The sequence below is a fragment of the Triticum dicoccoides genome, chromosome 6A (genome assembly GCF_002162155.2).
Source record: "Triticum dicoccoides isolate Atlit2015 ecotype Zavitan chromosome 6A, WEW_v2.0, whole genome shotgun sequence".
NCBI lineage: Eukaryota > Viridiplantae > Streptophyta > Magnoliopsida > Poales > Poaceae > Triticum > Triticum dicoccoides.
This window is the reverse complement of record NC_041390.1, coordinates 593,389,966-593,404,313: the sequence shown is the minus strand read 5'-3', so window position 1 is coordinate 593,404,313 and position 14,348 is coordinate 593,389,966. Positions and strand designations below refer to the sequence as shown.

The following is a 14,348-nucleotide window of genomic DNA, read 5'->3' as shown; positions in this document are numbered from 1 at the left end:
TCTTTGTTTTTTTTTCTGATTTTTTCCCCTATCTGTACAACAATCACAGTGTTTTGCGGTTGAGAATATTATTATCATTTTCTCGCAAAACAATCTCATTGCAATTGAGATCCGTTTTCTCTCGCAAATTACTAATTCACCTTGTTGAATTATCTTGCAATTTGATACAAGATCTCATTTAATTTGTGATCTATACAATTTAAGTTTTTCACTTGAGAATCAAGTTTGCAACATCATTATTATTCATTACATTAGTAATGTATATCTGTAGAGTCCCTTGTATTCCAGAATAAACTATGATGTAACATATTTCCATGTTATTCTACATGTTGAGATTCATTACATCTATTATTTGCAATTGAGATTTTTTTATCTCTTGCAAAGATAAATTCAGTACCTCTACAGTATTGTTTCTCCGTTGAGTACGAGGTATTCCGGAATATTTTCTATGATGTATATGTTTCCATGTTAACCACATGTCGAAATTAATACGTCTATTTGCAATTGAGATTTTCAATTTCTTGCAAATACAGATGCAAAATTCAAGGTGATTTCTTCAAATTGATGCTTGAGATCAGAAGGTAGTCATATGGATCTACTGCCTACGCAGATTATCGATGACTACTAATAAAGCCTCTATTCTGTCGTTTCGACATTATGGTTGCTTTACAAAGTGCTCTCACACATTTTACTAAGTCATGACATAAGGCATTACGAGTGAGTATCTACTGATTTCATCAGATTATACTCTCTAGTGCTGCGAGATCTACTCCATTTTGGAGATTATCTTCAAGGTGTCATATTTAGCAATTTGAGATTCACACTAATGGTTTCAAGATAACTTCTTGAAATACCCATTGATTTTGCTAAGTTCATTACAATATCAACCATGATGATCTTTAATTTACTGGTTATAAATTAATTATCTCTGGTTTACCCATAGAGGTAACATATGGCTATAGAGTTTGAGGCATTCGCCCTCAATGGCCACCACTGCCCTATCTGGGCCATGGACATCATGATCGCTCTTGTGTCTCGTGGGATAATGTGTGCAATCCTGGATTTACCTCTATTTCGAATCACACCACTAACAGAAAAATGGTGTCTTATATATCATAAGGCATTAGATTCAGATCTCAGCATCTGGTTATTCTGTATAAGCAATTCCTAGGATACAATGAACCTCAAGGGCAAAGGTTTGAATCTTACTTCAACCTTCAATCCGACGTCACCAGCTGTGACGGGACCCTATGGGCACGGAGAATGTGATGGTTGAATATGCCTCAACCGACATGTTTGGAGACTATGAATAGTCTTTCAATCTCCCGAGTGGTCAATATAATTAATGTCCATTTACGATGTTGTAACAACAACATAAGTATTGTTGTCATCATATACTGTGTATCACAATATATTGTATCAACACTTTGGTACAAATACATTTGTATGTATTATATATATCTGACAGTGATTTTCTTGAGAATCTTCATATCTATATATAGATTTCTACGAGGATCGATCTGATGAAAGATGATATGTGCCTTGTGGACATATGCATATGCAGGGAAGTGAAATGTTTCCACTCTCGCTGAGATAAAAAGGAGATATGTTAAAACCGCTAGACGCGATGAGGTATTTGTTGGCTCAAATCGAGTCATATTTACTATCCCTGTGGGTACTCGAGTAACATGGGGATGCTTTATTGCTTCCCAGGTTTAACTCGTACCCTACTAAACTATGAAGGTATCCATCAAAATAGTTTCCATAGCGAAACTTATGATGACAACAAAGAGAAATAACTTCTCCTTACCATATGCAACGGATATGGCAAGCACATTCTTTGTGTATCATCTGGATTGTACTACTCATACGAAACAACCCGTAGCACATGTTGCATACGAGATAGTTTTCCAGAGTGTCTTGTACACGACAAACTTGGCATACTCGCCTTGTTCATCGAGACATTGGGTTGAAATCGAAACTATCAACAATTCCAATGGTTTATGATTATTATGATGCTAAATTCTAACAATATTTGGATTTTGTGTGCACTACAAGTGACACAGGGAAGCTAATTTTAAGGCTCGCAAACCTTAAAGTCTACGCTGAACCATTCGGACTCCTTGAATGCATCAAGTCGAGGTAAGTGGCTCTTCCCAGCCATTGAGTAGACTATCCAGATATTCCATGGTTTTAAAAGACATATCTACATGATGGTCTTAAGTGTGTTCTTTATTCACACGAAACCATTGGCTCATTATCCTGACATCGATTTCAAGCAAATCGAATGGATAACATTGCAGAATTCTCCTTGAGGGCCTTCTCTATGGCTTTTGGATTGAAGTTTAGCAATTTATCCTAATGTCTAGACTCAAAATGGTTTGGTAGAATCCTATCCAAAGAGTTAAGCTAATTGCATTATCTTTACTTTGGAATTGCAACTTGCCAACTTTACGTTGGAGTCATGCAATTTTACACGCTCATGACAGAACTGCACAATATTATTCCCCTCTATCTTTGATATGTGGATATCTACCAAGTATTTCCTATCTGCGGTAATTTGGTTGCATACCAATATCACCACCCGTCATACATCATTGGCCCCTCAACATATAGTTGGGATCTATGTGAGAAATAACTATATTTCCGTCAATACCTCAAGCCCCTCGCATGGGGAGTTATTCAAGGCCAGTATGCTAATTCAATGAGGAACATTTCCAGGCATTAGGGGGAGATTTCAAGTACCATAAAGAATGCCAGGAAATTAGTGGAATGTTCAACACATTTCTGCCTCAAATCCACATACTCAAAGATCTGAACCATGCGTTCAGAAGATTTGCAACACATTGCAAATAACCTGCTAGATTCATTTACTGACTATAAAGGTGTCACACAATCCTACAATCCTGAAAAATATGTCTGAAAGAGTGGAGGTACCAACTAAAACCACTCAACTCCCCGTTCAAAGCAACAGGGGGAGAAGTACGGTAATAGTACATCAGGATTCAGCTTCTCGCAAGCAAGGATATCAAGGCCCGTGAATCAGTAAATGCAAGTCAACTTCACGTTAACAGACACCTAATGGGTAGTATACACCCAGTGGACGGGAAACCTCCACCAACCTAGGTCATAATGCACAAAATGACCGGGACACCGGAATACCTGACTCAATCGCATTGGGAAATCGCGAGCAGTCACTATGGGTAACGATATTTCCATCAACTATATATTGATATATAGATTCTGGAGAATCATATAACCGGAAGTCTACAATTGTCGACATGCATTTCTCAACTAGATTGCAAAAACCTTTCAAATGATTCAGATCCAAAGACCATGGCCATGGCAAAGTGTGAACAACACTCGGACTGAACTCAAGCAAAGGGTATAATCTAGGTAGAAATGATCTTGCTCAATAATGGGAAGGTATTCATAAGCAATACCTACACCAGTTTTCTTCTGGAAATAGAATTGAGAACAACGAGGTGGTGAAACAAAGAGCAAGTATTGTAGCACAAGGGTTCATGCAGATACCCAACTATTCTTCAGAGGTGGAATCTCTTTCCGATAACTTTATCATTGGCAGTACAAAATCATCTATCTCTGCAGTTGATAGATGTAGTGATCACATATCCATGTGGATCACTAGATTCAGACATATATGATTGATTTCTGATGGAATCACAATTCTGAATCGAAATACAAAATGCAACATACATTATGTAAAATCAGTAAGTCACCACAAGACTTATTGTTGTCGGTACATATGGTACAAGCGACGTAGTGATATCCTTATACACAAGGATTACTCCTACAATGATGATTATCCATGTTTGTGTGTTTACAATGAAAACACATGTAATCATCTAGATGGCGGAGTTTAAAATGAAGGATTTGGGTGAACCAAAATACCGCTTGTTACTACAACTTAAACACCTTCATTCATACATTATGGTATACTATGTTGTCTATATCCAAAATATATTGGAGAACATTATGGACAAATCTTATCCATCCATAACTCTCATGGTAGTTCATTCTCTAGACATAGAGAAAGACCTATTTAGACCAAGAGATGATGGAAATGAGATATTGGGACTCAATGTTTCATAATGCCATTGGATCCACCAAACACAATTGGTTGGTACTCAAGAATATCTTTCGATATCTCCAAGGCATCAAACATCTTGTCCTGGTTTTTCAGTTTCACAGAAACGTGAACACCAACATCATTGGATACATCGATCAGATCCCCACTATGTCAGATCTTAGACAAGCTTAGTGTTCCTACTAGGTGTGGTAGCCCCCTCATGAAGAGTCTTCGAAACAGACCTCATGGCTACATCCACCAACCATTATCTCAACGATAATGTTTCTTGTGTTGCCCGGATGCAAACAGGTTACATAATAAGCAATATCACTATATTGCATATCTTGCAAGTCAAATCATGCGATTGATTTGTTCATCGGGTATCTACCAACTTCTATGTTCCAGAAATGTGTTCATAGAATTGGTAGGTGACGGCTTCGAATTTTGCAAGAATCAGAGGGAGTATCTTCCTGAATTGTTCCTGTTCAATGCATCATATTATACTCTTTTTCCCTTCATGAGTTTACTTTACAGGTTCTCGTGAAGGTTTTTAATGAGGTAATATCAACATGAGATCATATGTCATACTTTCAGTTTTCCCACTACGGTTTTTAGGAAAGTATATACGACATATTTATTGTTCTCTAAAACTCTATGGGTTTTCTCGTATTGAGTTAAAAGAGACAATAACCATTATATGTTGCATCATTTTCTTCTTATTTTTCCCACTAGATTTGAAGGAGTTTTAGCAACATATCAAACATCTATCTCCTCACATTTTTCCCATAGGGTTTTTCGAGGAGACTTACTTATGATGATGATGAACATTCTCAAAGACAAACCAACTCGGAGGAGCTTTTATGAAGATGATAAAACTACATAGACAAGTGTAGATTAGGGGGAGTGTTAAGACTTAATTAGATTAAATCTCCACTTATCCTGACCGTCATATAAATAGACGTGACTTTTGTAAGCGTCGTGTCCCTCCGGATGCGTCTCTTCAAAGACTATAAATATGTAATTTGTCATCATCAATAGACAGTTTTCAATACTATCGATTGTCTCTCGTTTTCTTTCAACAGAGGAGTCCGTATGGGATTAGGTTAGCGTTTGCCGTATAGGTCTTGAAGTTGTGTTTAGGTCGGTCGGTTCTGTATATATATACAGGTCCGGCTGTGTGAGTTTTGTAACATCGCAGAGAAGAAAAGGAGAAAATAAAAGGAGAAAAAAGAAAGGCACGACACGTGCCTTTGGCTATCAAAGTTTCTTGTGCGCCTTTGTCGTGATTTGATGTGATCGATCCTGTGGTCGAAGTTCCAACAACATAAGGGAGGCTTGTCGCGAAAGGCTACGTGCAGCTGCAGGGGGTGGACTTCGACGAGGTCTTCGCTCTGGTGGCGCGCATGGAGACCGTGCGCGTCCTGCTCGCGCTCGCCGCGCACTCCGGGTGGCAAGTCCACCAGATGGACGTTAAGTCCGCGTTCCTGAATGGCGAGCTGGTCGAAGAAGTATACGTGCACCAGCCCCCCGGTTTCATCGACTCCGACAACGAGAACAAGGTGCTCAGGCTGCGCAAGGCGCTCTACGGGCTGCGCCAGGCCCCGCGCGCCTGGAACGCCAAGCTCGATAGCGAGCTCACCAACCTGGGCTTCGAACGAAGCCCTCTGGAGCACGCCGTGTATCGAAGGACAACCGAAGCGGGTGTTTTGCTTGTCGGCGTGTACGTTGACGATCTGGTGACCACCGGCACTGACGTGAAGGAAATCAAGAGCTTCAAGGAGCAGATGCATCATCTGTTCGACATGAGCAACCTTGGCCTCCTGAGTTATTACTTGAGGATCGAGGTTGAGAAGCGTGAGGGCGTGATCACGCTGTGTCAGAGCACCTATGCAGAAAAGGTGCTGGAGCAGGCAGGGATGAAGGACTGCAACTCGAGTCACACGCCCATGGAGCACCGGCTGCAGCTGATCAAGGGCGACACCGGCGGCGGCATCGACGTCACCAAGTACCGGAGTGTTGTTGGGAGCTTACGCTACCTCTGCAACACTAGGCCGGATATCACGCACGCCGTCGGCATCGTCAGCCGGCACATGGAAGCGCCGGGAGCGCCGCGCTGGGCGGCGGTGAAGTAGATCCTCCGCTACGTCCGAGGGACCTCTGGCTATGGGTGCTGCTACCATGGAGGAGGCCGAGCTGGTGGGATACAATGACAGCGACCTCGCCGGCGACGTCAACGATCGCAAGAGTACAACTGGGGTGGTGTTCTTCCTCAACGGCAGCCCGATCACATGGACATCGCAGAAGCAGAAAGTCGTCGCCCTCTCCTCCTGTGAAGCAGAGTACATGGCGGCGGCGACGGCGGCGTGCCAGGGCATCTGGCTGAGCCGTCTCTACGGCGAGCTGGCCGGGAGCGGCCCCATGACGGTGAAGCTATTCATTGATAACAAGTCAGCGATTGGGCTGAGCAAGAACCCGGTGCATCACGATCGGAGTAAGCACATTGGCATACGCTTCCATTTCATTCGTGAATGTATCGAGGATGGAAAAGTGCAGGTTGATCATGTTGGAACTGAAAGACAACTCGCCGATCTCCTCACTAAAGCACTAGGGTGCGTCAGGTTCAGTTTGCTGAGGGAGTGCCTTGGTGTCGTCGAAGTGAAGGGATCTTAGGCAACAGGATTAGGTGGTGATTTGTTGGAAAAGTTGTAATCCTGTCGCACCTCTTTTCTCGTAGTTTTTGCTTTCTGCAAATAAACCTGACCATGTAGTGTGAGCGTGTTCACATCTTGGTCGGAGCAGTAGTTAGGTAGGCTTGCACATTGCTACATCTGGCTCGTGGGATGGCACGAGCAACGGTTGTAACGGCGGAGCCTTGTGCGTGGTCAAGGGACGTGGGATGGCACGTCCGCATAGCTTGGTCATGGCGCAAGATTAGAATCAATCTGTTAGTTAGTTCTTGAGCTGTTAAATAAACAGAGAAACAGAAAAGCTGCAAGTCGCACGCAGCGCAAAACCTCTCTCTCGTGTGTGTGTGTGAGAGTTCATCGAGCCCGTAGTCTAGCTACAACATTTTCTTGCTGATATGAGTTACCTGAAGCCATGGACTGATTATGATTCCAAACTGACAGAGGGAGATGTGTGCAGTCTTAGAAGATGTATTCAGTTCTCTCCTCTCGGGTTAATATTGATGTTTTTCAGATTATGCAGCAGCAGCAGCAGTAGTAGTAGTTCTGTACTATGAGAGACTATAATCTTGTTGTGCACAAACTAGTGCGTCTTTCATCTGAAGTTCATCCATGGTCAAATCTTTGTACTAACTTGTAGGAACACTGCTGCAAGATGAGTTGTGCCAATGTGTTTGTCAAAGCAATGGGTGGGTGCTTCAGACTTGCATAACATGGTATCGTATATGTGTATGTGCCCAAGCTAGTATAGCTCACTTTGGAAATGAAAGCTTGCTCAGCTGTTAATTTTGCTATGCTAGTCTAATTGATGATACCCTGAACCCTGAACCTGAAGCTTCAGTTACAGGTAGGACCTCACGCCGGGAGGAGTTTTATTATGAGAAGCTCCAATTTTCCTTATTCTGAATTTTGCAGGTTATCTATTGTCCTAGAGATTGTAATACGGTGAGCACACATTGAATAAACTAGCATCTGATGCTTCTAATTAATTTTTACACTCTTGAAGCATGGATGTTAGCAATTGAGAGTCATGCACGTATGCAGTTGGTGTTCTAAAATTTTGTATGCTCTGAACACAGAAAATATATCCACGTGAACTCTGAAGACAGAAACGGGTACTCTGAACCCTACGTTCATCGCTGTGTGACGCTAAGTGTTTTAAATCTTGCAGGACCAAATATAACCAAAATATGTGGACATCCTGCTAAACACACTTGTCCCACAGAAATCATACGTGGGCACGTGCGGGCCACAAAATAAATTACCACAATTTCCTGCCGTGCTAGACAGGCAGTAATTATATAACTAGTGCAAATGTATTGTTCCGTGCGGCCTAGAAGCACTTCATCTCAATTTCTCATGTATTTATTCTGCTTATGTATCTTTACTTAATGTCCAGATCATAGTCTGGTATGTGATACCAGCTATCGTACTCACTGCTGAGCACAACAATAACATTCTTGTGGTTATAGTTCTTGCTCAGTACTGTATCTTCCAAGACTATATCTCATATTCCCTCTAACTTATGAAATTGTCAAAGCTACTGGAGCTGTTGCAAAGACTGCCTGTGAAGGGGCTGTATACGATCTGCTACTTTACTTGTTAGCTAGTCATGTACGGTATCTATATGCTTTTATAGGCAACCTTTCATCGTTTGATATGTATTGCAATTTTATTAGGATCCCCTGCTCCTCTTCATTCAGGTACTAGGTGCCCTGTGGTACTGCTAGGAGTATTTGTTGCTCGACTGTGATATTACGCCAAATCAGACATCGGCTAGTACAACTTATCTTCAGCAGCTGCAATTCTAGTACTATATCAATAATAAAGGCCCAATGTTTAATTTAGAGAATTCAGAATTGGCAGAGGCCAAACAAACACATAAATCCTCATCCTCACAAATATAAAAGACCAATATTTAATTTAAAGAATTGGCAGGAGCCGCGCGGACGCGTACCTCTCTATCATAAATTATGACGTCCACTCTCCCACTTGGGGAGATGGTAAGCCAACGCATCCACCAAGTGCAATGTGGACCACTAGCCTAGGCCACGACTCTTCTTGATCAGCCGTCGACCCCGTCCAGGTAAGATTTTGCAACAGTGCACTGAGGGATCATTATATAGCATCCTCCCCCACCCCTGCCTCCTCCCGTTGGCGAGGTGGTACTAAACAAACAAGACACAGAGGGTTTTTTTTTTAGGTGCAGCCGGTGCAAGTTCATGGGCCTGATTCTGGTGAACCTTCGGTGCTCAGGCCCAGTTCATTAGAAAACGATCTTTGGGAGAAGAGTTTGTACGTTTTTTGCATAGAAGGTTGATTTCAAATGGATTGTCTGGGCTGGGTAGATGATCCACGGTGGTCAGGCCTCGTGGGCTCAGGTGGAGGATGTTGCAAATAATAAATATAAAGAGGAGAGTACGAGATGATGATCCCATAATTATTTACCATGGGATCACGGACCCCTTAACCTTGGAGACGTTTGCATGCCATGAGGCTCTTGCTTTGGCAGATGACCTGGGACAGCAGAGAATTTGCGTGGCATCGGACTGCCAAGAGGCGGTTAATGATATCAATAGGGGAACAGGAGGCCCCAATGCTGCGTTGGTACATGAAATAATGAACCATTATAATAGTTTTATCACTTGCACTTTTGTTTTCGAGCGTAGAAACTTCAATTTTGAAGCTCACCATCTCGCCAAGTTTGCTTGTAATCTACATATAGATAGACATGTTTGGTTGGGCAATCCCCATGACCCCAATCTTGTACCTATGACAATTACTTCTGAATAAATAAAGCAGGCGAGATTTCTCAAAAAAATAATTTAACGAGTTGGAGCCAATGATGATCGCATGCAGCTGAAAGATTTTTTTTTTTCGCGGATACACATGCAGTTAAAAAGTTACTGTGGATGCATACTAGCGAATACTCCTTCCTTCCCAAAATATAACACAATTGACTTTCCACGGTCTTTAATGCATAACTTTAATCACTAATATATACAAAATTATATGAATCTAGCATGTATAAATAGTATCACATATTTGTCGTGCAAACTAGTTTTATTTTATAGTATATCTTTATACTAATTATTTAGACATGCTACAAGTGAAAATCATAGTTAAAATTATGTCAAACAGTCCGTGCAAATTTTTTTTTGTCAAAGAGCAAAACAAAAAAAGTCAACCACGCCTTATATTTTTTAAATGAGTGAGTACTTTTTTCAGAACAACCGAGTAGCTTTAATTAAGGATTATATACTTTTTTAGAACTAATTAAGGAATATATAATTTTTTTAGTCTAGGAATATATACATGGGAGGAGGACGCGAGTTCTAATTAAATTGCATGGAGACTTGTAAAAACACAAGGTCGTGGGTCTGTTTCCTGGTGGACTTTCGGCCGGGTCCGAGTGGGCCGAAAGTGCGCCTGTGCGCCTCTCTTGAAAAAAGCAAAAGAAAAGCAGCGGAGCTCCCCGCTCTTGTCTCAGAGTAGTGGAGTAACTTAGAGTAGTACTCCCTCCATTCCTAAATACTTGTTTTTTTAGGCATTTCAACAAATGACTACATACGGAGCAAAATGAGTAAATCTACACTTTAAAATATGTCTACATACATCCGTATGTAGTAGTCATCGGAAATGTCTAGAAAGACAAATATTTAGGAACGGAGGGAGTAACATGCATATATTACTACTCTATGTTACTGCCTCCACAGTGGGTAATAACATATATATTGTATTATGCATCACTTCATTTATTAGGCTATAGACTCATCTTTTTTTGATATGTGTAATGTTACAGTAACTAGCTATGTTACTACATGCCTCTCTTTCTTTATTAATTACATGCCACATCATCTATTTTGCCTAGATAAGTGTGATGTTACAACCTATGTTACTCCCATTGTGGGTAATCTCACATGTGTCCCCTTGCTGCTTCAACAGCGAGCACAGCAGACCCCAGCACGCTACTCCAGACCACATTTGCAAGCAATCCTATACTCCACTAATTAGCAGCCACCTCGGCAACTGAAAGGTAATTTGCAACATGCTGATTCTGGAAGGCCAAGTTGATGCAACTAAAACTAAACATAACTTAGTAGAAGGCCTCTCAAGGATCAAAATTTGATTTAGAAAATTGGCAGGGGCCGCGCAAACGCGTACCCCCTCTACCACAAATTACAACGTCCACTCTCCCACTTGAGGAGATGGTAGGCTAGCACATTCACCAAGTGCAATGTGGACCACTAGCCTAGGCCACGACTCTTCTTGATCAGCCGTCCACCCCGTCGAGGTAAGTATGTTGTAAGGGTGCACCGAGGGCTCATTATATAGCTGCCTCTTCCTCCCCAGCCTCCTCCCGCAGGCGAGGTGGTACTAAACAAAACTAGAGCACCGTGGTGTTGCAACTGTGGGGTGCGAGGTCGTGGGCCTGATTCTGGTGGAGTTTTGGTGCTCAGGCCCACTTCTTTGAGAAAACGGTTATCCGTAGGAGAGAGAGAGAGAGAGTGTGTGTGTACGCTCGTTTTTGCATAGAGCTTCAAAAAGTGGCAACGTGTACCAGCGGAGGGGTTGGACATACTGTGATAGTGATGTTTGACTGTCAGAGCTTCAAAGAAATCCTGACTGGAAGCTTCAAAGAACATTGCAATGTGCATCAGAAAAACCAAGTGTTATATGGCAAAAGATTGAAATCTATCACTTCTTTGAATTATCATCTAGACATGAGGTCTGTGGTTTCCGGCGAAAAGATATGCTCTACATGATGATCTTTCAGGATTCAACAAAATATACCTGCGAAATGGCCACGCGCCTTGTAAGAGAAATAAGTTGAGAAATGCAACCATAATACCATAAAATTGGTTTACCTGTTGCTATCATATACGGAGTATATAACTGGGTAAACTGGAGAGTTCTCAATTATATGCAAAAACTTCTTCAACTTCGTGTTCAACTGCCAACAGAAAGCGTAAGCTACAAGTGACCAAATGTATGTACAGAGAGAGTATTTAAGGAAAATCAGAACTCAGCACCAAGGGTATAGAACTACAGAACTTTAGAAAATTATATGGTTCCCACGATCATAAGTAGCAATATTAAGTGAAGCAAAGACGGCTCTATAACCTGCAGCATAGCTACGTACTCTGTAGAAATCCATCAATTCATCCGCTCTGAACTTTTGCTCCTGAACCATTGCTGGGCAGAGGAGGAACAGGAGCAAGGGAACATGGAAGAGGAAGAAGAGGGCAGGGTAGGAGATGGGATTCAGGGCGTGCCAATAAATGAAGAAAAGAAGAAGGAAAGTTCATAGGAACTGAGACTGGGGGCTGAGGAATTGATATGAACAGTGGTCATCCTTTCATGAAATGGAAATTTACATACATTTGCACAGTTGAGAAATTACATACCCTTTGGTGGGCAAAATGAAGCATCAGCAAGAAGAGCGTGCTATGGTACACAGATACGAAATACGCGGGCGGATGGCAGGTGCCCCATGCATTCAGATGACCCAAAACCAAGCAACAAACGAACCGAGGACCAGCCCAACCACAAGGAACAGCACTATGACGATCCCCGCGGTCTCGGAGTGGTGTATGGGCACGGCCTTGGGCGCGAGGATCATGAGCACGGAGGTCAGGTACCCGTTGGTGAGCCCGAGAAGGCAGGTCAGCACGGTGACCGGGATCTCGGTGCGGAAGTAGCTGGGTCCGTGCAGGCAGCCATAGAAGAGGGGATAGAACAGGAGCCTCGAGAACGAACCGGCAACGGCAACATTGGAGTTCTGCAGGAGGTAGATGGCCGGCAGGCACTTGCCGATGAGATCAAACACGTTGTAGGCGCTGATGAGCATGATGGGGTACCAGTCCTTGAGCGCATCCGAGTGCACGTCCTCCGTGATGAACCCCGGAAATATGGACAGGGTGACTGCATAGATGAGAACCACTCCTATCCCGTACCACTTCACCGTCCCGACAATGCTCCACAGCGTCGACCTCCAGGCAGGCCCCGTCATGCCGCCGCCCACCTCCGCCTTCTGAGCCCTCTGCTTGATGTTCTTGTAGTACACCACGACGGGAAGCCTGCGCGCCACGTTGTAGCACACTATGCAGATGATCATGACCACCATGCCAACCATGAAGTACAGGATTGCGCTTTGCCTTAGCCCATTGGGGTCCTGAGGGAAGCTCGCTTTTGTGATCACTCGAAGTGCTGAGACAAGTACACCTGTGGAACACAGATCATGAAAACAATGCATCTAGCATCAGCCCATCACATAGATCCTAATATATGCCTCCGACATTTTGACAAACAAAGTAGATGCTAGCAAGTTCCAAAGTCGGCAAAGCACAATCTATATATGCTCCACTGAAATTTGAAACCACTTATTGGTTGTTCTAACAGATTTTATAGTACCTGCTGCACTGTCAGTTTATACTCTCAAACTCTTCAGCTCGATAAGGCTGTATGCTGCCTGATTTCTGCCTGATTTCTGAACAAACAACCAAACCAGTTTCTAGTCTAGGGGCAATTCAGAAAACTAGCTACAGGGCAAAAACAAACGAACCGGAAGAAAACAGAGGGGGAGAAAGGGGACCTGAAGCGGCGGTTCCGGCGACGACAGCCTGCATGTAGCGCTCGGGGAGCTCCCCGGCGAAGCCGATGACCCCGCCCTGCACGAGCGCGTCGGCGACGCCGCACATGACGGTGGCGGCGACAGTGACGTCGAAGGCGCCGTAGAGGCGCGGGGTGCCCTTGACGTAGACGGCGTCCATGACGGGGACGACAAGGAGCGCGAGCGTGAAGAGGGTGAGCCCGGTGTTGATGCGGGCCGGGGCGCTGGACTTGGGGAAGACGAGCACGATGAGGAGCAGCGGGAGGAGGCAGGAGAGCATGTAGGAGACGGAGAAGACGCGGTCGACGGGCGCGCCCAGGTAGAGGTAGGAGAAGTAGTCGACGGCGGTGATGTAGGCGTTCCAGGGGAGCAGGAACCCGGCGCCGAGCGTGAAGAAGATGAGGTAGCCGACCCCGAGCCGGTCGGCCGGCGGGGGAGGCGGGCGCTCCGCCTCCGCCGACCCCGCTGGCGGCGGCAGCAGCGCCGTCGTGGCCTCCTCGTCGCCGCCGGCCATGGCTTGGTCGGGTGGATTTGGGAGATCTCGGATGGGTGGACTTGGGGGATCTGGACAGGTGACTTGTTTTTTTGGGCTGCTCGAGAGAGAGAGTTCCGGCTTTGTGGGCTTTCGTGTAGTTGAGGAGGTTCGTGCTCCTACGCTACGCTATGCGACTTTTAATGTAATGATGCACATGTTGCATTCTTTATTGTGTCCCTGACAGCCGTGTGCCGACTGGTGATTCTTTGCTTGATTTTTTGTCTTTGCTTTATCCCCCATGTGGCATCACGCTATCAGCTATGATCAATATACACACGCATACACTTATTCCTATGAACACACGCATCCCTTACCCCTGTGAGCATCTCCGAAAGACTGAGCCGGTATATCATTTTGAAATTTACGAAGTGACTATAGACGCCTCGACGTCGACGGAAACATCTCCTCCCACTGAAAGCGCATCAC

General features: G+C 43.9%; 1 protein-coding gene and 2 non-coding genes across 3 annotated transcripts; all 3 read right to left on the bottom strand.

Moving 5' to 3' along the window:
- Window positions 1-8,708: 8,708 nt before the first annotated feature.
- Window positions 8,709-8,868, bottom strand: LOC119319884. Its single transcript, XR_005154704.1, has one exon. It is a non-coding gene; the product is annotated as a U1 spliceosomal RNA (small nuclear RNA).
- A 2,047-nt stretch (window positions 8,869-10,915) lies between these two features.
- On the bottom strand, window positions 10,916-11,076 carry LOC119319881. Its single transcript, XR_005154701.1, has one exon. It is a non-coding gene; the product is annotated as a U1 spliceosomal RNA (small nuclear RNA).
- A 1,033-nt stretch (window positions 11,077-12,109) lies between these two features.
- LOC119318231 (equilibrative nucleotide transporter 1-like) lies at window positions 12,110-14,009 on the bottom strand. The gene is made up of 2 exons (XM_037592756.1): window positions 13,370-14,009; window positions 12,110-12,999 (listed from the first exon to the last, which is right to left on the bottom strand). Exons 1-2 carry the CDS (start codon window positions 13,899-13,901, stop codon window positions 12,275-12,277), a joined length of 1,257 nt encoding a protein of 418 aa, XP_037448653.1. The 5' UTR covers window positions 13,902-14,009; the 3' UTR covers window positions 12,110-12,274.
- Between the last annotated feature and the right edge of the window lie 339 nt (window positions 14,010-14,348).

Excerpts from the sequence above, each read along its gene's own strand:
- LOC119318231 (XM_037592756.1), bottom strand. The coding sequence starts at position 13,901 with ATGGCCGGCGGCGACGAGGAGGCCACGACGGCGCTGCTGCCGCCGCCA. Across the intron at positions 13,000-13,369 it reads CGCCGGAACCGCCGCTTCAG|GTGTACTTGTCTCAGCACTT; the intron begins GTCCCCTTTCTC and ends TGTGTTCCACAG.